Source organism: Eschrichtius robustus, chromosome 3 (assembly GCF_028021215.1).
Source record: "Eschrichtius robustus isolate mEscRob2 chromosome 3, mEscRob2.pri, whole genome shotgun sequence".
NCBI classification, from domain to species: domain Eukaryota; kingdom Metazoa; phylum Chordata; class Mammalia; order Artiodactyla; family Eschrichtiidae; genus Eschrichtius; species Eschrichtius robustus.
Window position 1 is genome coordinate 148,798,425 of NC_090826.1, and position 27,354 is coordinate 148,825,778.

The window sequence follows — 27,354 nt, forward strand, 5'->3', positions numbered from 1 at the left end:
GCTTCCTTCTTCTGAAATCCTATGATTTGAACATAACCTGGAACTACACACTTGTTTTCTTCTCTTGAAATAATGAATGTCCAAATTTATACTTTAGATTTTTCTCCTGTACTTCTAAGTCTTAAACTTACCACCTAATCAAATAATTCCAAAATACAAAAGCTGAGAATTCTCATAGTAATATTTATTGAAGCAACACACTAAGAATACCTCAGAGCACTGATCTGTGAAATCACAGTGATATAAACTGCTAGAAACAAATTATTGGGCCTTGGCTTCTCAGATAATTCAGGCACTTAGAGTAGAACGTAGAAAATGGGTCCTACCCTACCAGTTTTCTTCTTGTTCCCCCTCAAATCCACTGAATAATCCAGCAGCCAAAACACCTCAAGCTCCAGAGTGAGGAAGCCCTAAGGCAATTGTTCCACTCAACCTGCTATTATCTTGAATACAATTTAACATGGCATTACTAAAGTTCCTTAATACACTGTATTCCTTCTGTAGCACACAAGAGCTACAGAAGGAAATAAATATGCATTCATTTGCAATCACCAAAATAACAGAGCTCCATTTAATCTGAGTGCTTTTAACTTGTTATTGAAATGAAATTAACATTTTACTGTTAACACACACCTAATATTTCTTCATAGTTTACGAAGAACTACTTGAATGGCTGGCTGAAGGACATATTCTTGACAATGTTCTTCATTTATCAATACTTCACAGCTACTAGTCAAAATACTTTATATGGTAGTTACAGGTAATGACCAAAAATGAACTCCAAATATGTGGAACTCATGCTTGTATAATCTTTATCCTAGGGGACACACAATGGTGGGAAGAGGGTAGCAAACGTCCTTGTAATGATCTTTAATCCTGGCCTCAGCACTTCATTACTACCCTTCTACCCATCTCCTACCTTTCTTTAAAATGCTAATTACTTTAGAAGAGGAGAATGCCTAATGAGGCCTAACTTACAGATAAGTATTTCAAAAGAGAAAATGGACCCAGAGAGGTTTGGTCTACTTCACAATTTTGTCTAGGGCCAGCAAAGTCCACATAGTTAAAAAGAGGCCTTTAAATTGTTGAAAAGATTTTGAAAATAAAAATAAACACATTCTGAGAAACTCATTTTGAGTATTTAGGTTCCAAAAAAACCAACTAATAATCAACTTATAAAAAGAAAGAAGGTATCACATATGTTTAACTCTATCTCCTTTTCTTCTTAAAGATCCCATTTTATCTGTGGTTTAGGAACTGGGTGGCTAGAATGCCTAAGATGGGAAGAGGGGAAAAAAAAAAAAAGGAAAGGTAAGTGACACTTGATGATAGGAAAGGAATGCATAAAGCCCAAACTTCTAACAATAATTCCACTTCTGTTTTTTCCACCCTCTGTCATTTCAAAGTCACAGTGCTTAGAACCATATGTCAAGTTCAAGCTCAAAGATTTAAAGATTTTAAAAAAAATTTCCCCCCTAGTTATAGCAAATATTCTAAGTTAGATATTCCAGAAAGGCTTGCTTTTCTGGTCTTTATAAAACAACTATGAGGATTTAGGATTGGATAGGATAATTTGATTGACTTCACTAGAAGGCCACCCTTGATTCAAAAATACTCTTGTATTCTCAAAGCTACTTACTTTTATTCTCATTGCCTGGCAAGAATATTAAGTGCTGTTAAACAGAAATCCTTAAAGTTTTGAAAGACTATTTTAATCACAAGTTAATAAATCATTGCTAAGATGAATATAAAAATTTAAGACAGAAGAATTCCTTACCTGTTGTACAAACTTCTGATCAATGTATCGCTTTGCAATGCTAGGCTGGAAATCAGGGCTCTCCAAAAACCTTAAGAAGAATTCATACACCAACTACAAGACAAAGTGAAATAAAAGCTAAGATGATGCCTATAAAATTTTATCCTAAGTCCTTACTTCATACCAAAAACACACCTCCCTTACCAACTTAGTTAGGATATTTCAGATCTCATTAAAAAATGTCATGAGTTGGTAACAGTTTTTAAAAAACTAAATATATATGCACAGTTTGGTCTCCTCAGCTTGTAGATTTTGGGATTTATTTATTGCGTTGCATCATTCATTGAAAATATTAACTTACAGGAGCCAGAAAACAAAGACGATGTCTATAAAATATTTAATTTAGAAGACTATCTTGCACTCCATACTCACCGGGAACCCTTCTCCAGTGGATCACTAACCTACCTCAGCTTAATCTCCAGAGTTCCTTAAATGCAGGATCAGAAACCTCCAGGTAAGAGTAAACTGAATTATAAGGAGCAGTGTATCAATACCAATTTAAAAAATGAGAAAAACTTCAAGTTTTTCTATAAAACTACAGTGGGAAAAAATTAAATCGAAACCAGGATATCTAATCCACACTTGGGAAGTAATGAACCAAGTCATATAAGTACAGGGCTCAGGAAGAAATGTCTATGCACCACAGTGAATAAACTAGAAGTCCTAACGAGCCTTCAACTAAAAAGTGCCAAACATCTTAAAAATACAGTATTCCCCGCTTAACCATGGGAGCTAACTAAGTTCCAAGATCCCCCACTGGATGACTGAAACCTCAAATGGCACCAAACCCTATTTTCTGTTCATATCTTCTAACCACAAATTTAATGAATTTTCCATCTTAACTAAGCACTGTGGCCATAACTTTTACAGTCTGAGGTGTGACAGCAAAACTAGCACGATTTTTTTTCCTTCCTCAGAATTTCACAGATAGAAGATTCATTCTTACCATAGATCTTAGCAACCTCAGCATATGCTTTTTTTCTTTCCTTATTAAGTTGAGAAATTTCGCCTTTTGCTTAAAGGAAGCACTTTACAGCTTCTCTTTGGCATGTCTAAACTGCCAGCATCACTACTCTCGCACTTTGGGGCTGTTACTCAGTAAAATATAAGGGTTACTTGAACGCAAGAACTGCAATACCATAGCAGTTGACTCGATAACAGAGATAGCTCCTAAGTTACTAATGGGCTGGATATGCTGGACAAAGATATGATTCGCATCTCGGTGGGAGATTTCAACATGCTACTCAGAATGGCACACAATTTAAAGCTTATGAATTGTTTACTTCTGTAATTTTCCACTTAATATTTTCGAACTGCGGTTGACCCCAGGTAACAAACTGCAGAAAGCAAAACCGTGGATAAAGGGGGACTATTGTAATAGCAAAATATTCGCTTTCTACCACGAATCAGAATTAAAAGTAATGTTTAGTTCAACTTACCTACATCACACCTACATCTACCTTTCAAGGAGAAAGGCAAAAACACTAAAGTTTTTTTCTATGGTAACCTAATAGCTATAAAAGGCAGGAGTCTAGCACAAAATGTGCCTTAATTTACTAGCTATTAAACAACATATCAAGCTGGCACCCTAAGAACAAAAAAGGAGGATTAGATTCCAAAGTAAAAATAGTCATTCAATAAACATTTAGGTAGCCAGTTAGGCCACAATATAGAAGGGAGGCGGGGAAAACTGCTACACTGAATTTACAGACCTCACAACATACAAAAAGCATTACCAGATCTGAGCTCTATCATTCACCACAGAATAGCAAATTTTTACTGCAGTGAGTTCAATAATATGCTAAGGCTAACAACAGTTTTGGGATCTGAGTAAATATTGTTTTGTTTGATTCATCTTTGCCCAACTGTGCAAAAAAAGTGATGCTTATCTGGTCTAATTATTATCTAACTTAATATTTAATGTTAAGTATGAATTAAGAATATAAAGAGGGCTTCCCTGGTGGCACAGTGGTTAAGAATCCGCCTGCCAATACAGGGGACACGACCTCAAGCCCTAGTCCAGGAAGGTCCCACATGCCGTGGAGCAACTAAGCCCACGAGCCACAACTACCGAGCCTCTGCTTTAGAGCCCGCGAACCACAACTACTGAGCCGGCGCACCACAACTACTGAAGCCCATGCACCTAGAGCCCCCATGCTCCGAAACAAGAAAAGTCACCACAATGAGAAACGCGTGCACTGCAACGAAGAGTAGCCCCTGCTTGCTGCAACTAGAGAAACCCCGTGCGCAGCAACGAAGACCCAACACAGTCAAAAATAAATAAAATTAAAAAAAATTTACCATTCTACCCAGGACCAGTCCCTCCCATCAGGGAACTTGCACAAGCCTCTTAGATAGCCTCATCCACCAGAGGGCAGACAGCAGAAGCAAGAAAAACTACAATCCTGCAGCCTCTGGAACAAAAACCACATTCACAGAAAGATAGGCAAGATGAAAAGGCAGAGGGCTATGTACCAGATGAAGGAACAAGATAAAACCCCAGAAAAACAATTAAATGAAGTGGAGATAGGCAACCTTCCAGAAAAAGAATTCAGAATAATGATAGTGAAGATGATCCAGGACCTCGGAAAAAGAATGGAGGCAAAGATTGAGAAGATGCAAGAAATGATTAACAAAGACCTAGAAGAATTAAAGAACAAACAAACAGAGAGGAACAATACAATAACTGAAATGAAAAATACACTGGAAGGGATCAATAGCAGAATAACTGAGGCAGAAGAACGGATAAGTGACCTGGAAGACAGACTGGTGGAATTCATTGCTGCAGAACAGAATAAAGAAAAAAGAATGAGAAGAAATGAAGACAGCCTAAGAGACCTCTGGGACAACATTAAACGCAACAACATTTGCATTATAAGGGTCCCAGAAGGAGAAGAGAGAGAGAGAAAGGACCCGAGAAAATATTTGAAGAGATTATAGTCGAAAATTTCCCTAACATGGGAAAGGAAATAGCCACCCAAGTCCAGGAAGCGCAGAGAGTCCCGTACAGGATAAACCCAAGGAGAAACACGCCGAGACACATAGTAGTCAAATTGGCAAAAATTAAAGACAAAGAAAAATTATTGAAAGCACCAAGGGAAAAACGACAACATACAAGGGAACCCCCGTAAGGTTAACAGCTGATTTCTCAGCAGAAACTCTACAAGCCAGAAGGGAGTGGCATGATATACATAAAGTGATGAAAGGGAAGACCTACAACCAAGATTACTCTACCCGGCAAGGATCTCATTCAGATTCGATGGAGAAATCAAAAGCTTTACAGACAAGCAAAAGCTAAGAGAATTCAGCACCACCAAACCAGCTCTACAACAAATGCTAAAGGAACTTCTCTAAGTGGGAAACACAAGAGAAGAAAAGGACCTACAAAAACAAACACAAAACAATTAAGAAAATGGTCATAGGAACATACATATCGATAATTACCTTAAACGTGAATGGATTAAATGCTCCAACCAAAAAACACAGGCTTGCTGAATGGATACAAAAACAAGACCCATCTATATGCTGTCTACAAGAGACCCACTTCAGACCTAGGGATACATACAGACTGAAAGTGAGGGGATGGAAAAAGGTATTCCATGCAAATGGAAATCAAAAGAAAGCTGGAGTAGCAATACTCATATCAGATAAAATAGACTTTAAAATAAAGAATGTTACAAGAGACAAGGAAGGACACTACATAATGATCAAGGGATCAATCCAAGAAGAAGATATAACAATTGTAAATATATATGCACCCAACATAGAAGCACCTCAATACATAAGGCAACTGCTAACAGCTATAAAAGAGGAAATCAACAGTAACACAATAATAGTGGGGGACTTTAACACCTCATTTACACCAATGGACAGATCATCCAAAATGAAAATAAATAAGGAAACAGAAGCATTAAATGACACAATAGACCAGATAGATTTAATTGATATTTATAGGACATTCCATCCAGAAACAACAGATTACACTTTCTTCTCAAGCGTGCACGGAACATTCTCCAGGACAGATCACATCTTGGGTCACAAATCAAGCCACAGTAAATTTAAGAAAACTGAAATCATACCAAGCATCTTTTCTGACCACAACGCTATGAGCTTAGAAATGAATGACAGGGAAAAAAACGTAAAAAACACAAACACATGGAGGCTAAACAATATGTTACTAAATAACCAAGAGATCACTGAAGAAATCAAAGAGGAAAAAGAGGAAATCAAAAAAAATCTAGAAACAAATGACAATGAAAACACGACGATCCAAAACCTATGGGATGCAGCAAAAGCAGTTCTAAGAGGGAAGTTTATAGCTATTCAAGCCTCAAGAAACAAGAAGAATCTCAAATAAACAATCTAACCTTACACCTAAAGGAACTAGACAAAGAAGAACAAACAAAACCCAAAGTTAGCAGAAGGAAAGAAATCATAAAGATCAGAGCAAAAATAAATGAAATAGAAACAAAGAAAACAATAGCAAGGATCAATAAAACTAAAACCTGGTTCTTTGAGAAGATAAACAAAATTGATAAACCATTAGCCAGACTCATCAAGAGGGAGAGGACTCAAATCAACAAAATTAGAAATGAAAAAGGAGAAGTTACAACAGACACCGCAGAAATACAAAGCATCCTAAGAGACTACTACAAGCAACTCTATGCCAATAAAATGGACAACCTGGAAGAAATGGACAAATTCTTAGAAAGGTATAACCTTCCAAGACTGAACTAGGAAGAAATAGAAAATATGAACAGACCAGCCACAAGTAATGAAATTGAAACTGTGATTAAAAATCTTCCAACAGGGCTTCCCTGGTGGCGCAGTGGTTGAGAATCAGCCTGCCAATGCAGGGGACACGGGTTCGAGCCCTGGTCTGGGAAGATCCCACATGCCGCGCAGCAACTCGGCCCGTGAGCCACAACTACTGAGCCTGTGTGTCTGGAGGCTGTGCTCCACAACAAAAGAGGCCGCGATGGTGAGAGGCCCGCACACCGTGATGAAGAGTGACCCCCGCTTGCCACAGCTAGAGAAAGCCCTCGCCCAGAAACGAAGACCCAACACAGCCAAAATTAAATTAATTAATTAATTAAAAAAATAAATAAAAAAAAATCTTCCAACAAACACAAGTCCAAGACGAGATGGCTTCACAGGTGAATTCTATCAAACATTTAGAAAAGAGCTAATACCCATCTCAAACTCTTCCAAAAAATTGCGGAGGAAGGAACACTCCCAAACTCATTCTATGAGGCCACCATCACCCTGATACCAAAACCAGACAAAGATACTACAAAAAAAGAAAATTACAGACCAATATCACTGATGAATATAGATGCAAAAATCCTCAACAAAATACTAGCAAACAGAATCCAACAACACATTAAAAGGATCATACACCATGATCAAGTGGGATTTATCCCAGGGATGCAAGGAGTCTTCTATATATGTAAATCAATCAATGTGATAAACCATATTAACAAATTGAAGAATAAAACCCATATGATCGGGCTTCCCTGGTGGCGCAGTGGTTGAGAATCTGCCTGCCAATGCAGGGCACACGGGTTCAAGCCCTGGTCTGGGAGGATCCCGTGTGCCGTGGAGCAACTGGGCCCGTGAGCCACAATTACTGAGCCTGCGCGTCTGGAGCCTGTGCTCCGCAACAGGAGAGGCCGCGATGGTGAGAGGCCCATGCACCATGATGAAGAGTGGCCCCCGCTTGCCGCAACTGGAGAGGGCCCTTGCACAGAGATGAAGACCCAACAGAGCCATAAATAAATAAATAAATAAATTTAAAAAAAAACAAAAACCATATGATCATGTCAATAGATGCAGAAAAAGCTTTTGACAAAATTCAACACCCATTTATGATTAAAACTCTCCTAGAAAGGGGGCATGGAGGGAACCTACCCCAACATAATAAAGGCCATATACGACAAACCCACAGCAAACATCATTCTCAATGGTGAAAAACTGAAAGCATTCCCTCTAAGATCAGGAACAAGACAAGGATGTCCACCCTCACCACTATTATTCAACAGAGTTTTGGAAGTCCTAGCCACGGCAATCAGAGAAGAAAAAGAAATAAAAGGAATACAAATTGGAAAAGAAGAAGTAAAACTGTCACTGTTTGCAGATGACATGATACTATGCATTGAGAATCCTAAAGATGCCACCAGAAAACTACTAGAGCTAATCAATGAATTTGGTAAAGTTGCAGGATACAAAATTAATGCACAGAAATCTCTTGCATTCCTATACACTACCGATGAAAAATCTGAAAGAGAAATTAAGGAAACACTCCCATTTACCACTGCAACAGAAAGAATAAAATACCTAGGGAGACAAAAGACCTGTATGCAGAAAACTATAAGACACTGATGAAAGAAATTAAACATGATACCAACAGATGGAGAGATATACCATGTTCTTGGATTGGAAGAATCAATATCGTGAAAATGATTATACTACCCAAAGCAATCTACCGATTCAGTGCAGTCCCCATCAAATTACCAATGGCATTTTTTATGGAACTATAACAAATCATCTTAAAATTTGTATGGAGACACAAAAGACTCGAAATAGCCAAAGCAGTCTTGAGGGAAAAAAACGGAGCTGGAGGAATCAGACTCCCTGACTTCAGACTATACTACAAAGCTACAGTAATCAAGACAATATGGTACTGGCACAAAAACAGAAACATAGATCAATGGAACAAGATAGAAAGCCCAGAGATAAACCCACGCACCTATGGTCAACTAATCTATGACAAAGGAGGCAAAGATATACAATCGAGAAAAGACAGTCTCTTCAATAAGTGGTGCTGGGAAAACTGGACAGCTACATGTAAAAGAATGAAATTAGAACACTACCTAACACTGTACACAAAAATAAACTCAAAATGGATTAGAGACCTAAATGTAAGACCGGACACTATAAAACTCTTAGAGGAAAACATAGGAAGAACACTCTTTGACATAAATTACAGCAAGATCTTTTTTGATCCACCTCTTAGAGCAATGGAAATAAAAACCAAAATAAACAAATGGGACCTAATGAAACTTCAAAGCTTTTGCACAGCAAAGGAAACCATAAACAAGACGAAAAGACAATCCTCAGAATGGGAGAAAATATTTGCAAACGAATCAACGGACAAAAGATTAATCTCCAACATATATAAACAGCTCATGCAGCTCAATATTAAAAAAACAAACAACCCAATCCAAAAATGGGCAGAAGACCTAAATAGACATTTCTCCAAAGAAGACATACAGATGGGCAAGAAGCACATGAAAAGATGCTCAACATCACTAATTATTAGAGAAATGCAAATCAAAACTACAGTGAGGTGTCACCTCACACCGGTTACAATGGGCATCATCAGAAAATCTACAAACAACAAATGCTGGAGAGGGTGTGAAGAAAAGGGAACCCTCTTGCACTGTTGGTGGGAATGTAAATTGATACAGCCACTATGGAGAACAGTATGGAGGTTCCTTAAAAAACTAAAAACAGAATTACCATATGACCCAGCAATCCCACTACTGGGCATATACCCAGAGGAAACCATAATTCAAAGAGACACATGCACCCCAATGTTCATTGCAGCACTATTTACAATAACCAGGTCATGGAAGCAACCTAAATGCCCTTCGAGAGACGAATGGATAAAGAAGATGTGGTACATATATACAATGGACTATTACTCAGCCATAAAAAGGAACGAAATTGGGTCATATGTAGAGACATGGATGGATCCAGAGACTGTCACACAGAGTGAAGTAAGTCAAAAAGAGAAAAACAAATATCGTATATTAACGCATATATGTGGAACCTAGAAAAATGGTACAGATGAGCTGGTCTGCAGGGCAGAAATTGAGACACAGATGTAGAGAACAAGCGTATGGACACCAAGGGGGGAAAGTGGTGGGGGGGTGGTGGTGGTGGTGTGATGAATTAGGCAATTGGGATTGACATGTATACACTGATGTGTATAAAATTGATAACTAATAAGGACCTGCTGTATAAAAAAAAATTTACCCTTAAAAAAAAGGATATAACAAGAAAAAATAGAAGTTGATATCAATTTTTTATTTATAAATAATTTTCTAATCAACCAACTACATAGATAATTTTGCTTTGGGGTAACACATGCAAAAAGATACACAAAAATTATCAGAGTCCTGTGAAGTGTTAGTACATTCTCACAAACTGCTATGCAGTTTCACTGGCACAACCTGCTCAGTGCCTATTTTCATCTCTAATACTGGGCTACTGTGATATTGTGATAAAATTAGAAATATATATTTGGTCTTCATCCCTGGTTATTGGCAGAGGGCTCCTAAACCCGTGGAATTTCCTAGGCAATAAAGAGTGAGAAGAAGATCTTTTGTTATTCATAATAAGCCCGTTTTAACCACAGTTTATGGTTATAAGTTTATGCTAATGAGGTGACTCTGGAGGATGAAGGCTGGTTATCAGAGGAACCAACCACAGTATCAGAGGGTTGGAACTTTCAGCCCAAGCCCCATCCTCCAGGAAGAGGAGAAGAAGATTGAGTTTAATCACCAATGGCCAATTATTTAATTTATCATGCCTACGTGATACAACCATCAGAAACATCCTGAACAAAGGGGTTTGAAGAACTTCTGGGTCGGTGAACACATCAAAGTGCTGGGAGGGTGCTTCATGGAAAATCCAAGCCCCTTCTCCACACCTTACCCTATGCATCTCTTCTATTTGGCTGTTCCTGAGTTATATCCTTTATAATAAACTGGTAACAGTAAGTAAAGTGTTTCCCTGAGTTCTGTGAGCTGTTATAACAAATTACTGAACCAGAAGAGTGGGTCATGGTAACCCCAGATTTATAGTCAGTTAGTCAGAAGTATGGGAGGCCCAGACTCTCGACGGCCATCTGCAGTGATGGCAAGACCCCAGTCTTGTTGGACTGAGCCCTTAACCCCTGGGGTCCTTGCTAACTCTGGGTAGTTAGTGTCAGAATGAATAAATTGTAGGACACCCAGGTGATGTTCACAGAGAGCTGGAGAATTTCTTGGTGCGGAAAATCTATATATTTGGTGTCAGAAATGTTGAGGGTAGAAGAAACAAATTTTCCTTTAACTATGTTTAGCGTGAACAGATAGCAGGTAAGCTCCAAAAAGCTCATTCACGTACTGGGGAGGTAAAACAAAAATAAAAACATATAAAATGGTATATACACAAAAACTATATGTCAGAAACTATGAGTTTAGGAGACATTTAGAAAAGGGCTATATCATTGTGGAATAAGGTCAACAGGAAAGTTTTAAGGAGGACATAAAACTTGAGCCCTGCATTAGGTGTGATTTTGGACAAATCGAGAAGAAAGAGGAGGGCTTTTATAAGAAAGGTAGATGTCTCAAGAAGAAGATGGTGTAGTGTAGGGGCTGGTGGGTATGAAATCAGAGACTCTCTATGTAGATTCCAAGTTAAAAGCTGTGGTAAGGAGGGGCCAAGTTAGCCCTGAGTCAAGCATGGCATGCATTCACCTGTATATTCTACCTCTTAAGATGTACACCAGCCTTATTAGTTTTAACAGTAATAGCACGTCTTTTGGGAGACTTACATGACATCAAGCTCCAGATCAAAATGAATCCTCTAAATCACATATACAGTTGAAACCTGCACCTATCACAGATATGACATATCATTTCCTGTACAGTTTTCATCTGCATCACTTACCTGACACAGTGAACATTAATTAAGTGACCAGTCAAGATGAGCAGCGAAAAGTTTTTATGCAACCAACTTAGCACCACTGAAGAGATGATGACAAAAGGTTAAATACATGTTGAGTAATCCCAAACAGAGGTAGAAAAACACGAGTGACCTACAGAGCTAAAAATCTTCAATATGGCACAACTAAGACTATGCTTATAAAACTGTACCCCGCCCCCACTGTCACTGTCTCTATACCCTTTATCCTGCATTACTTTTTTTCTTGTATTTATCACACCCTGACATAGTATTATTTATTCTTTTCCCCTAGAGTGTAAGACAGTTTGCTTATTACTTCAATGCTTTACCCCCAATATTTAGAATAATGCCTGAAACACAACAGATGCCCAATAAATATTTGCTGAATGAATGAAAATCATAGTTGAGAAACTGTATTTCTGTATTAAAGTTTCTCTATGTTCTTCCACATGAAAAAATAATTTGCTCCAAGAACCTAACAAACAGTGCTGCAAAGGGACAATAGATACTTTCAGCAATGGGCTTATTTCTCTAATAAAATGGCAATCTTCACGTATGTTCAAGGTCCTCCTATTCCTGTAATCCAAAAAATACCCTAAAAGATGAAAGATAACTAAAAAGTGTAAGGAAAGAAGGATAATCTTAGCATTCTATTCAGTACTGACTGTGCCATTCCTAAGGTAGTTAAAATAAAATATATAAAATTCTGGTCTTTACCAATAAAAGATTTTAGAAGGTATACCACAAAACAGCATAGATCATTAATGTATTTGAAAATAAGACCTATACAAAAAGCTAAAGGAACTAGAAATGTTTGGCTTAGAAAGGGAGACTTAAAAGCAACTTTAATGATTTACAAATACACAAAGGCTCTTTTTCCAGGAGTATGCTGACTGAATGTTTTCCAACCTCCATTAAGAGGAAGCTAATTTAAATGGGGCTTTAAAAATTGATTTAATATTTGAAAGAATTTATATAAGAATTAACATATACTAAATTCAGTGATGATATTAAGTGCCTAAACACTGCCTGGGACATAGCAAACACTTACAAAATCTTAGTTCTATAAGAATCTGGGTTTTTTTTTTTTCTCCTTTTAAAAATAGGATATATTCTACACAAACCTTGAATAGCTTAAATATGATCAGCCTATTTTTCCGCTGCTCTTTTAACCATAATAATTAAAAAGATAATTAATAACAAATAACTATTTACAATTAAAAAGGTCAAAGTAATGAAAATGTTTCTCAACCTTAAAATAAGGATAAAAGATGTTCCTTTTCTATTTCTGTGCCTAAGTGTTGGTGCATTAAGTCACAGTCCCTATAATTTTTGATTCTTAGAACATGCAAATATTTAAAATATAGCATCTGGTCAAGAGCTATTTGGATGTGAAGGTGTACATTATAAAATATATATGTCCCCACTTTAAATTTCTACTTAATACAGATCATAAAGAAGAGCCTCTGGTTCCTCAAATCAAGTTATCCTAAAAAGGTCTGCGTTCTATTCAGTATCCTACATAATTACATCTTAATTATCTGTGCCAAAAAAGAAGATAGTTGATAAAAGAAAATAAAAATACTACATAACCTGCCTGTATTCCAGGCTAGTATAGCAGTCATGCCTAATTATCTAGAAGTAGGTATATAGAAAATTACTGTCTTGTTGGTCTTCAATAAATACAAAGCAATAATACTTAGGAAAGAAAATTTAAAAATAACTTATAGCTGTTTTACATCAGTAATGATCATATAATACTCAGTAAATTAAAAGATATGGCCAATCCACTATCCCCAGTGCTAAAATGGCCTTTCTTTTGTTCTTTTCTTCTGTGTTTCTTTATACCATTTATTCCATTGTTCATTAGTATTTCCATTACAGTGTGAAAAAAAAGTAAAAAGAAATTGTAAATTAGCACCTTTTTAGAAAATTCACAAAAAGGTTGAACAAACAAAAATTTGAAAGGTCTGAAATTACTTGAGATTATTCCCCTCATTAACTAAATTTAATGTTTATTTTTCATCCTGGCAAATTAATTTCTAGCATCAAAGACCTGATAAGCTAAATGTAAAATGTAAACTTTTAGTAAAAAAAAAAAAAAATTCCAGGTGACATGATTCAAGGTATATTAACAACAAGGAAAGAAATTTTCATTGAGAAAACTTCATCAGTGCTACACTCTCTATAATTTCATTCATCAGAACAGCTTTAACATTCCACTCTTTACGACTAAATAATGATGTAGCTACTGACAAATCCTATCAATCAGTTCACTTCGCATTTAACAGACCATCTGACAGCCAAATTTAAAAACTGTATACCAAAATTTAGTTACTAGAAAGATTTTTAACTATAAACATGTATATCCAGAGTAGAGCTTTTTTTTTTTTTTTGCAATCCTGCTTTTTTTATTTTTTTAATCAGTCATCAATTTTATACACATCACTGTATACACGTCAATCCCAATCGCCCAATTCAGCACACCACTATCCCCATCCCACCGCAGTTTTCCCCCCTTGGTGTCCATATGTTTGTTCCCTACATCTGTGTCTCAGCTTCTGCCCTGCAACCCGGTTCATCTGTACCATTTTTCTAGGTTCCACATACATGCGTTAATATACGATATTTGTTTTCCTCTTTCTGACTTACTTCACTCTGTATGACAGTCTCTAGATCCATCCACGTCTCAACAAATGACTCAATTTCGTTCATTTTTATGGCTGAGTAATACTCCATTGTATATATGTACCACATCTTCTTTATCCATTCGTCTGTCGATGGGCATTTAGGTTGCTTCCATGACCTGGCTATTGTAAATAGTGCTGCAATGAACATTGGGGTGCATGTGTCTTTTTGAATTACGGTTTTCTCTGGGTATATGCCCAGTAGTGGGATTGCTGGGTCATATGGTAATTCTATTTTTAGTTTTTTAAGGAACCTCCATACTGTTCTCCATAGTGGCTGTATCAATTTACATTCTCACCAACAGTGCAAGAGGGCTCCCTTTTCTCCACACCCTCTCCAGCATTTGTTGTTTGCAGATTTTCTGATGATGCCCATTCTAACTGGTGTGAGGTGATACCTCACTGTAGTTTTGACTTGCATTTCTCTAATAATTAGTGATGTTGAGCATCTTTTCATGTGCTTCGTGGCTGTCTGTATGTCTTCTTTGGAGAAATGTCTATTTAGGTCTTCTGCTCATTTTTGGATTGGGTTATTTGTTTCTTTAATATTGAGCTGAATGAGCTGTTTATATATTTTGGAGATTAATCCTTCGTCCATTGATTCATTTGCAAATATTTTCGCCCATTCTGAGGATTGTCTTTTCGTCTTGTTTATGGTTTCCTTTACTGTGCAAAAGCTTTTAAGTTTCATTAGGTCCCATTTGTTTATTTTTGTTTTTATTTCCATTACTCTAGGAGGTGGATCAAAAAAGATCTTGCTGTGATTTATTCAAAGAGTGTTCTTCCTATGTTTTCCTCTAAGGGTTTTATAGTGTCCGGTCTTACATTTAGGTCTCTAATCCACTTTGAGTTTGTTTTTGTGTATGGTGTTAGGGAGTATTCTAATTTCATTCTTTTACATGTAGCTGTCCAGTTTTCCCAGCACCACTTATTGAAGAGACTGTCTTTTCTCGATTGTATATCTTTGCCTCCTTTGTCATAGATTAGTTGACCATAGGTGCGTGGGTTAATCTCTGGGCTTTCTATCTTGTTCCATTGATCTATGTTTCTGTTTCTGTGCCAGTACCATATTGTCTTGATTACTGTAGCTTTGTAGTATAGTCTGAAGTCAGGGAGTCTGATTCCTCCAGCTCTGTTTTTTTCCCTCAAGACTGCTTTGGCTATTCGGGGTCTTTTGTGTCTCCATACAAATTTTAAGATGATTTGTTCTAGCTCTGTAAAAAATGCCATTGGTAATTTGATAGGGATTGCATTGAATCTGTAGATTGCTTTGGGTAGTATAGTCATTTTCACAATATTGATTCTTCCAATCCAAGAACATGGTATATCTCTCCATCTGTTGGTATCATCTTTAATTTCTTTCATCAGTGTCTTATAGTTTTCTGCATACAGGTCTTTTGTCTCCCTAGGTAGGTTTATTCCTAGGTATTTTATTCTTTTTGTTGCAATGGTAAATGGGAGTGTTTCCATAACTCCTCTTTCAGATTTTTCATCATTAGTGTATAGGAATGCAAAAGATTTCTGTGCATTAATTTTGTATCCTGCAACTTTGCCAAATTCATTAATTATCTCTAGTAGTTTTCTGGTGGCATTTCTAGGATTCTCTATGTATAGTATCATGTCATCTGCAAACAGTGACAGTTTTACTTCTTCTTTTCCAATTTTCATTCATTTTATTTCTTTTTCTACTCTGATTGCCATGGCTAGGACTTCCAAAACTATGTTGAATAATAGTGGTGAGGGTGGACATCCTTGTCTCGTTCCTGATCTTAGAGGAAATGCTTTCAATTTTTCACCGTAGAGAATGATGTTTGCTGTGGGTTTGTCATATATGGCCTTTATTATGTTGAGGTAGGTTCCCTCTATGCCTACTTTCTGGAGAGTTTTTATCATAAATGGGTGTCGAATTTTGTCAAAAGCTTTTTCTGCATCTATTGAGATGATCATATGGTTTTTATTCTTCAATTTGTTAATATGGTGTATCACATTGATTGATTTGCATATATTGAAGAATCCTTGCATCCTTGGGATAAATCCTACTTGATCGTGGTGTATGATCCTTTTAATGTGTTGTTGGATTCTGTTCGCAAGTATTTTGTTGAGGATTTTTGCATCTATATTCATCAGTGATATTGGCCTGTAATTTTCTTTTTTTGTAGTATCTTTGTCTGGTTTTGGTATCAGGGTGATGGTGGCCTCATAGAATGAGTTTGGGAGTGTTCTTTGCTCTGCAATTTTTGGGAAGAGTTTGAGAAGGATGGGTGTTAGCTCTTCTCTAAATGTTTGATAGAATTCACCTGTGAAGCCATCTGGTCCTGGACTTTTGTTTGTTGGAAGATTTTTAATCACAGTTTCAATTTCATTACTTGTAACTGGTCTGTTCATATTTTCTATTTCTTCCTAGTTTAGTCTTGGAAGGTTATACCTTTCTAAGAATTTGTCCATTTCTTCCAGGTTGTCCATTTTATTGGCATAGAGTTGCTTGTAGTAGTCTCTCAGGATGCTTTGTATTTCTGCTGTGTCTGTTGTAACTTCTCCTTTTTCATTTCTAATTTTATTGATTTGAGTCCTCTCCCTCTTTTTCTTGATGAGTCTGGCTAATGGCTTATCAATTTTGTTTATCTTCTCAAAGAACCAGCTTTTAGTTTTATTGATCTTTGCTATTGTTTTTTTTTGTTTCTATTTCATTTATTTCCACTCTGATCTTTATGATTTCTTTCCTTCTGCTAACTTTGGGTTTTGTTTGTTCTTCCTTCTCTAGTTTCTTTAGGTGTAAGGTTAGATTGTTTACTTGAGATTTTTCTTGTGTCTTTAGGTAGGCTTGTATTGCTATAAACTCCCCTCTTAGAACTGCTTTTGCTGCATCCCATAGGTTTTGGGTCGTCGTGTTTTCATTATCATTTGTCTCTAGGTACTTTTTGATTTCCTCTTTGATTTCTTCAGTGATGTCTTGGTTATTTAGTAACGTATTGTTTAGCCTCCATGTGTTTGTGTTTTTTACGTTTTTTTCCCTGTAATTCATTTCTAATCTCATAGCGTTGTGGTCAGAAAAGATGCTTGATATGATTTCAATTTTCTTAAATTTAATGAGGCTTGATTTATGACCCAAGATGTGATCTATCCTGGAGAACGTTCCGTGTGCACTTGAGAAGAACGTGTAATCTGCTGTTTTTGGATGGAATGTCCTATAAATATCAATTAAACCTATCTGGTCTATTGTGTCATTTAAAGCTTCTGTTTCCTTATTTATTTTCATTTTGGATGATCTGTGCATTGGTGTAAATGAGGTGTTAAAGTCCCCCACTATTACTGTGTTACTGTCGATTTCCTCTTTTATAGCTGTTACCAGTTGCCTTATGTATTGAGGTGCTCCTATGTTGGGTTCATATACATTTATAATTGTTATATCTTCTTCTTGGATTGATCCCTTGATCATTATGTAGTGTCCTTCCTTGTCTCTTATAACATTCTTATTTTAAAGTCTATTTTATCTGATATGAGTATAGCTACTCCAGCTTTCTTTTGATTTGCATTTGCATGGAATATCTTTTTCCATCCCCTCACTTTCAGTCTGTATGTGTCCCTAGGTCTGAAGTGGGTCTCTTGTAGACAGCATATAGATCGGTCTTGTTTTTGCATCCATTCAGCGAACCTGTGTCTTTTGGTTGGAGCATTTAATCCATTCACGTTTAAGGTAATTATCGATATGTATGTTACTACTACCATTTTCTTTCTTAATTGTTATGGGTTTGTTTCTGTAGGTCTTTTTCTTCTATTGTGTTTCCCACTTAAAGAAGTTCCTTTAGCATTTGTTGTAGAGCTGGTTTGATGGTGCTGAATTCTCTCAGCTTTTGCTTGTCTGTAAAGCTTTTGATTTCTCCGTTGATTCTGAATGAGATCCTTGCTGGGTAGAGTAATCTTGGCTGTAGGTTCCCTTTCATCCCTTTAAATCCCTTCCCTTTCATCACTTTAAATATGTCATGCCACTCCCTTCTGGCTTGTAGAGTTTCTGCTGAGAAATCAACTCTTAACCTTAAGGGAGTTCCCTTGTATGTTATTTGTCGTTTTTTCTCTTGTTGCTTTCAATGATTTTTCTTTGCCTTTGATTTTTGTCAATTTGATTACTATGTGTCTCAGCGCGTTTCTCCTTGGGTTTGTCCTGCCTGGTAGTCTCTGCACTTCCTGGACTTGGGTGGCTATTTCCTTTCCCGTGTTAGGGAAGTTTTCGACTATAATCTCTTCAAATATTTTCTCAGGTCCTTTCTCTCTCTCTTCTCCTTCTGGGACCCCTATAATGCGAATGTTGTTGCTTTTAATGTTGTCCCAGAGGTCTCTTAGGCTGTCTTCATTTCTTTTCATTCTTTTTTCTTTATTCTGTTCTGTGGCAGTGAACTCCACCATTCTGTCTTCCACGTCACTTATCCATTCTTCTGCCTCAGTTATTCTGCTACTGATTCCTTCTAGTGTATTTTTTCATTTCAGTTATTGTATTGTTCATCTCCGTTTGTTTTTTAATTCTTCTAGGTGTTTGTTCTTCAATTCTTCTAGGTCTTTGTTAAACATTTCTTGCATCTTCTCGATCTTTGCCTCCATTCTTTCACTCTCATTCTGAATTCTTTTTCTCGAAGGTTGCTTATCTCCATTTTAGTTGTTTTTCTGGGGTTTTATGTTGTTCCTTCATCTGGTACATAGCCCTCTGCCTTTTCATCTTGTCTATCTTTCTGTGAATGTGGATTTTGTTCCACAGGCTGCAGGACTGTAGTTCTTCTTGCTTCTGCTTTCTGCCCTCTGGTGGATGAGGCTATCTAAGAGGCTTGTGCAAGTTCCCTGAAGGGAGGGACTGGTGGTGGGTAGAGCTGGCTGTTGCTCTGGTGGGCAGAGCTCAGTAAAACTTTAATTCCCTTGTCTGCTGATGGGTGGGGTTGGGTTCCCTTCTTGTCGGTTGTTTGGCCTGAGAAGCCCCAACACTGGAGCCTACCTGGGCTCTTTGGTGGGGCTAATGGCAGACTCTGGGAGGGCTCACGCCAAGGAGTACTTCCGAGAACTTCTGCTGCCAGTGTCCTTGTCCTCACGGTGAGACACAGCCACCTCCTGCCTCTGCAGGAGACCCTCCAACACTAGCAGGTAGGTCTGGTTCAGTCTCCTATGGGGTCACTGCTCCTTCCCCTGGGTCCCAATGCACACACTATTTTGTGTGTGCCCTCCAAGAGTGGAGTCTCTGTTTCTCCCAGTCTTGTCGAAGTCCTGCAATGAAATCCCTCTAGCCTTCAAAGTCTGATTCTCTAGGAATTCCTCCTCCCATTGCCGGACCCTCAGGTTGGGAAGCCTGACGTGGGGCTCAGAACCTTCACTCCAGTGGTTGGACTCCTGTGGTATAAGTGTTCTCCAGTTTGTGAGTCACCCACCCAGCAGTTATGGGATTTGATTTTATTGTGATTGTGCCCCTCCTACTGTCTCATTGTGGCTTCTCCTTTGTCTTTGGATGTGGGGTATCTTTTTTGGTGAGTTCCAGTGTCTTCCTGTCGATGAGTGTTCAGCAGTTAGTTTTGATTCCATTGCTCTTGCAAGAGGGAGTGAGACCAAGTCCTTCTACTCCGCCATCTTGAACCAATCTATATAATAAATTTTTATTACCAATTTTCCAATAATTATGAGGAGTGAGTTGTCACACAATGGCATTAGGGCAGGAAGACTATCCCTCCCTCAGTCTCAACTAAAAAGATGTGCTACAGAGATGGATTTTTGCAATGGTAGAGTGAGGACTTCAGTAAATTTGCTATCTCACAAAAAACAATGAAAAACAGTTTGAGCTGGCAGAAGAAAGGTCAATAGAGATTATCTAGTTTGAGGTGTAGAAAGAAAGATTGAACACAAAATGAACAGAGCTTCAGAGACCTGTGGGATACCATCAATCATACCAGGATACACATAATGGGAGTCTCAGAAGGAAAGGAGAAAGAGGAAGAAAAATATTTGAAGAAATAGCTAAAAACAACCAAATTTGATGAAAAGTATTAATTTATACAATGAACTATTAAGTGGAGCTCACTGAAGTCCAACTAGAATAGTCAAAGAGATGCGTATCTAGAGACATCATAATCAAACAGACAGAAAGTTAAAGACAAAGAAAATTTTCAAAGCAGTAAGTAATAAATAACTTATCACATACATCAGATCCTAAATAAGATTAATAACTGACTTGTCACAAAAAAACCATGGACACCAGAGGACTAATAGGATGACACCTTCAAAGTGTTGAAGCAAAAAGGCAGTTAGCCAAGAAGTCTATATCCAGCAAAACTCCCCTTCAAAAATGAAGGGAAAATTAAGAGATTCCCAGATCAACAGACGCACCTTACAGGAAATACTAAAAGGAATCCTTCAGGCTTAAATGAAAGGACACCATATATAACTTGATTCCATAGGAAGAAATAAAGAGGTAAAGGTAACTACATAGGTAAATATAAAAGACAGTATAAATGTACTTTTATTTATAACTCTTTTGTTCTCCTGCTTTACAAGACAACCACATAAAGCAATAATTACAAAACTGTGTTGATGGGTGTACAATGTATAAGCATACCTTGGAGATATTGCAGGTTTGGTTCCAGACCACCATAAGAAAGCGAATATTGCACTAAAGCAAGTCACATTTTTTTTTTTTAGTTTCCCAATGCAAATAAAAGTTATGTGTACACTATAGTCTCTTAAGTATGCAATAGCAATATGTTTAAAAAAACAGTGTACATACCTTAATTAAAAAATACTTTGTTAAAAAATGCTAACCATCATCTGAGTCTTCAGGAAGTTGTAATCTTTTTGCAATAATAACATCAAAGATCACCATAAAAAATATAACAATGTAAAAGTTTGAAATATTCCAAAAATTATCAAAATGTGACACTGAGACATGAAGTAAGCAAATGCTGTTGGAAAATGGTTCTGACAGACTTGTTCAACACAGGATTGCCACAAACCTTCAATTTGTAAAAAATGCAATATCTGCAAAGGGCAATAAAGTGAAGTGCAATAAGATGCTATTTTATGTCTGCATAAAGATCTAATTTGTATGACAGTAATACCACAAAGGAAGGGGGAGGGAATGGAGGTATACTGGACCAAAGTTAGCTAATTAAGTTAGCATTCAACCAAACTAGATCGTTTTAAGATGCTAATTGTAATCCCTAGGGTAACTACTAAGAAAGTAACTCAAAAAAATATAGTTAAACAAGGGAATTAAAATGGTACACTAGAAAATACCTATTTAATACAAAAGGTAATAATGGAGGAACAGAGGAACAAAAAAGATATAAGACATAAAACAGCAAAATGGAAGACATAAATCCTACCTTATCAGTAATTACATTAAATGTAAATGGATTAAACACTGCTCAAAAGGCAGAGACTGTCAAAATTGATTAAAAAAAAAAAAGGGGGTTCCAACTACATGCTGCTTACAAGAAACACGATTTATTTATTTATTTATTTATTTGCCATGCTGTGCAGCTTGCAGGATCTTAGTTCCCTGACCAGGGACTGAACCCAGGCCTGCAGCAGTGCAAGTGGAGAGTCCTAACCACTGGACCACCAGGGAATTCCCAAGAAACACAACTGAGATTCAAAGAAACAAACAGATAAGAAGTAAATGTATGGAAAAGACATATCATGCAAACAGTAACCAAAAGAGAGTTAGACAGTGGCAGTTAGACAGTAAATATCAGAAAAAATGAACTTTAACACAAAAAATGTTATTAGAGTTATAATGATAAGGGACATATCCAAGAGGAAGATAAAACAATTATAAACATACGCAGCTAACAATAGGGCCCCCAAAATTCCTGAAGCAAAAACTGACAGAACTGAAGAGAGAAATAGACAATTCAACAACAATAGTTGGAGACTTCAATATCTCACTTTCAATAATGGATAGAACTAGACAGATCAACAAAGAAACAGAAGACTTAAAAAACCAACTAGATTTAAGAGATTTCAACACAACACTCCACCCAACAACAACAGTATACGCGGTCTTCTCAAGTACACATGAAACATTCTCCATGATAAACCATATGCTAGGCCATAAAAAAAAGCCTCAATAAATTTAAAAGGATTGAAAACTTCAAAGTATATTCTACAACCGCAATGGAATAAAATTATAAATCAATAACAGAAAGAAATCTGGGAGTCACAAGTATGTAGAAATTAAACACATTCCTAAATAACTAATGGGCCAAATAAATCACAGAGGATATCAGAAAATATTTTGAAATGAATGAAAACAAAAACACAACATATCAAAACCTATGGGAAACAGATGTTAAACAAAAACTTGTACATGAATGTGTAACATTCTTAACAGCTCTAATCACAACACCCAAAAGGCAGAAACCACCCAAATGTCCATCTACTGATAACTGGATAAACAAAATGTGGTATGTCCATACAATGGAATATTATTCGGCCATTAAAAGGAATGACATATTGATACATGTTACAATATTGATAAACCCTGAAAATATTATGTTAAGTGAAAGAACCCAAACACAAAAGGCCACATATTATATGACTCCATTTATATTAAATATCCAGGACAAGCAAATCCATAGAGACAGAATGTGGATGAAAAGCTGCCAGGGGCTGTGGGGGTGGGAGAATGGGAAGTGACTATTAATGACAAGGGGGTTTCCATTTGGGGTGATGAAAAGGTTATGGAACTAGATAGTAGTGATGGTTGCATAGCATTAAAAATGCACTTAATGCTACGGAATACACTTTAAAATGGTTTAAATGGTAAATGTTAAGTGTATTTTACCACAATAAAAAAAGTGAAAAGCAATATTTTGAGAAAAGAAAATGTTAAGAAAACATATTAAAAGTCAAGTACTTTAAATAGACACTCAGGTCTAAAACAGAGTTCTGTGATTTCAGCAGAATATCATAAATGTAAAAATTGTCAATACAAAGTTATGTTCCATACTTGTATGTGAGGCCAAGAGGCCTCAAGTGTGGGCTCATCCTCTTCCGGATCAAAATCTGGATTATCACTTGGAGGAAGAGTTCGGAAGATGTTAGCACTGATCTGTAAAGAAAAATAAATTTAGATTCATGTTCTAAATAAACATAAACATAAGTTTTTGTTGCTTAATTGAATTTAAAAATGCAAAATGAAATTTTTTTTTTAATTTATTTATTTATGGCTGTGTTGGGTCTTCATTTCTGTGCGAGGGCTTTCTCTAGTTGTGGCAAGTGGGGGCCGCTCTTCATTGCGGTGTGCGGGCCTTTCACTGTCGCGGCCTCTCTTGTTGCGGAGCACAGGCTCCAGACGCGCAGGCTCAGTAGTTGTGGCTCACGGGCCTAGTTGCTCCGCGGCATGTGGGATCTTCCCAGACCAGGGCTCGAACCCGTGTCCCCTGCATTAGCAGGCAGATTCTCAACCACTGCGCCACCAGGGAAGCCCTAAATATTTTTAAGATAACTTTATTTAAGAAAAAGGTTAAGTTGTGGCTGTAAGCTTAGTTCAAAACCTATAAATCTCTTCAAGATATGAAGACAGCCATTTGTTTCTCTCTTTTCTCTGTCCCATAATTCTGACTTCTATAGACATCAAACTTCGTACAGATTACCTCTAGATTCCTCTTCCTTAAATCACAAGTTTTTCTTTCCAAGTTTTGCTTTTAAAAAAAAAAAAAAAAAAAGAGGAGGGAACTGGGTGGGGGGAGCATAAAGTTCCTAACTCTCCCTATCCCTAACTTGATTCTTTTCATCTTTCCACAACTCCCCCCATATTCTAATCCAGCCATTTACTTACTTATAACCCAAGAGTTTGGTAAAATATCTCTTACACATACACACCACACTAAAGAAGAGGAGGATGGGGGTAGAATACTTTCACTGTCATTACAGACATAGTTATTCACTGCCATTACAGACATAGTTATAATACCCCATGATGACTTAATTTACTGTACTTCATTAACTCTGAGCATTTTTTTAAAAAAATATTAACCTCTCTGAAATAAGGATATGCTTTGAGACTCTTCATTTCAGAGTCTTCATTTTAGGTTATAACTTCATCTTTCACATTGTCTGTCTTAGTACCAAAGTAAACTACATATCCTTTTTCTCTAGCAAAGGATGGATTGTGAGCCCAACTCAAAATTCGTTGAAGAATGATGAACAGACTGACAGATCAAATGGTTTAGTAAACATGTAAGGCCCTAATTTTGAGGGGCTGGTCATTTAAGATAAATTATTTGGAGAACAGAGGATGAGACGAGCGTTGTTTGGTGGTGCAAGCAAATTCCCAACCATTCTTATGAAGTAGCATCTATGGTAATCCAAATAACTGCTAACAGTCAATTACTATAACCATAAGACTTAGAAAGTTATAATCCAGAATTTGATTTGCTAGAACTCAAAGCCAGCATATGCGGGCAGAGCCAATAAATAGTTTGATAAATATCAATTTCACAGAGTGGCAGAAAGTCATAGATAGAACTTGAAAAGGAAATATGTCCCACAGGAGGGCATAATTTGCCTTTGAAATCATACTTATTATTGTTGGTAGGAAAAGAAAAAGTTAAACCTTGTAGCCACCAATAAAATTAACTGTATACAGCAAATACACAGAAGAGCTTTAAAGAACTAAGTGGGTGAGTTGGCTTCTTGTCTAGAAATTAAGTACCCAGAAGTTAAAAAAAAAAAAAAAAAAGGACAAAACACACACATCTTTTTACTTGGGAAAAGAAATTAAATCTCAGAATTTATTAGTAAATAGAAAATTACAAAATAATTTGACTCAAATATTTGAGTACTTTCATATCTGAGGCAACAACTTTAGAGAGATAAAAATATCTTCCCTAGGATTTTCAAAATTCCTAAATACAAACCATTTGAAATCAGTAAAGTGGAAATACTGCATTTTCCCCCTGAACATTTTTAAATGACAAACACAAAACAAAGAACAAAATACAAAGTCTATCAATAATCAATACTTATATTCTCAAACTGTCGCTTTTAATTATCTGTGGAATTGAGGAAGCTAATTTCATTTTGATTAATGTTCTCTCTAGAGCTAATCTTTAAAAAAAATCTTAAGGCTTTTATTTTCTTTTTTAAAAAGAAAAAAACTAACCAAAATGTCTTAAGTCCTTTTAATTGGTCTTCTAGTACAATATGATGAAAGAAAACTCAACTAGTATATTAGGGTCAAATTTAACTTTCCTACACATTTTGCTCTTCCCCCAGAACATATATTAGGCACAGGGAAAGAAATTAAGGCAACTAACTTGTATAGTTTATAGCTTAGATTATACTTGCTATAACCTTCTATAACCAACATTTAAGCTTAAATTGTGTACTCAGTGACTCTAATTATTCCAAATGAATTTTTTGTATTTTGTTATGCCCCAAAATACAAAAACCGCAAGTCCGAAACAAATTTCTACAGTTTGATGGAGAATATGGTTAAATAATTAATAAACAGTATCCTAAACAACCTTACTTCAATACTTTTCACATCAGATATTTCAAATTTTTGTTTACATCATTTAACTTCTTAAAGGTCCCACGTTTTGATTAAAATTGTGTTATAGAATCTACATATATGATATCAAAATGTCCTAAATAAGATTTGTTTTAGACCTGACTCCCTTATCCACTGCTGAGATGCTGAGAGCCCCACAGTTTTTCCTTGGTCTTTTCTTCCCCCTTTAGATGTTCTTTCCCCACAACTATTCAGCTGCACATTAATTATCTATCTATCTGTATGATCTTGAGCTTATATCTTTCTCCTAAGCTCTAGATCTGCACTATCCAATGTGGTAGCTACCAGCCATTGTGGCTATTGAATTCCCAAACTATTATAAAGCAATGACACCATCTTTGGAATGGATGGATAATCTTTCAAATGGACTATTTTAAAAAAACATTCTTTTGAGCACATTAATTATTGTATATTTATTAAAAATCAGTCTCATTAAATCATAATTATACCTCAGATCTTACTTGAATTTATATAAATCTGAGGAACTTAAGTCTAGAGGCTTACCATTTTTACTATATCAGAATACGCTGATTCAACAATTACACCACGATTAGTTGAAACATACTCAACCAGTTCATTCAATGTTGCTCTTTTAATTTCTTTGCTCTTCAAGTCTGAAACAGAGTCCATGAAATCAAACAGTATGCAACACTGCTGCAGCTTCTGACAGAAAAGCTCTTGTTGTTCATTTGAAGTGGCATCTGTAAATAAAAATAAAGAGAAATTTAGAAATGACCTACTCAGAAGTTACCTTCATATGTTTACCAATTTTGTAGAAGCTATTCACATACATAAAGTAAAACTTCTCTCAAAACTCTAGTGAGAAATTTACCCATCTAATCCCATTATTCACGCCAGACATGAATTTCTATCTTCCTCCTCTCTCACTACCCACAATCAATCATTAAATGTCACTGATTCCGTTTCTTTAACTTATCTGGAATCTATCCTTTTCTTGTCATTCCCTCTGCCGCTTTAATGGCCCTCACATTCATCATTTAGACTACAGCAATGACATCCTAACTGCTCCTCTTGCCTGGGGCCATAACCTGCGATTCCTGATTTATTCTCTAAACTACTTCAAAAGCTAAAATCTTGCTAAAATGAGAATCATTCTGATCATACTCAATACTTTTCAATGATCCTCCAAAAATTACAGAATGACGTTCAAACTCCTTAGGATTGTATACAAAATGAAGCTGCCTACGGCCAAGAGTCATCTCTCAACACTATCTAGCATGCACCTTCACTTTGGTTAAACCATGCTCTCTGCAATTTCCTGAAGATTTTACACTGTTTCCTCTGCCTGGAATGCCCTTTTCCCACATTTCCACCCTGAGAACTCTCCCCATTTATTAATAAGTTTCAGCATAAGCATATTCCACTATCAGAAGCTTTCTCTATGGCACTGAAGCTAAATTGGTTGGTTAATCCACATTTACCCAAATGTATCTTAGGTGCTATCTCTATTGCAGTATTTACTGTGCTATATGGCAGTTACATTTTACATGTATTATACTCCTAGATTACGAGGCCCCCAAAGACAGGAAACAAGTGTTCTCCCTTTCTTT

General features: G+C 36.6%; 1 protein-coding gene across 1 annotated transcript in view; it reads right to left on the bottom strand.

Moving 5' to 3' along the window:
- PPP2R5A (protein phosphatase 2 regulatory subunit B'alpha) overlaps nucleotides 1–27,354 on the bottom strand; it is an 88,772-nt gene that overhangs the window by 15,159 nt on the left and 46,259 nt on the right. Inside the window, exons 2-4 of the mRNA XM_068541471.1 lie at nucleotides 26,288–26,484; nucleotides 23,216–23,317; nucleotides 1,778–1,870 (exon numbers count right to left, since the gene is read on the bottom strand). Of these exons, the coding sequence (XP_068397572.1) occupies nucleotides 1,778–1,870; nucleotides 23,216–23,317; nucleotides 26,288–26,484 (392 nt within the window). The remainder of the gene's footprint in view (nucleotides 1–1,777; nucleotides 1,871–23,215; nucleotides 23,318–26,287; nucleotides 26,485–27,354) is intronic.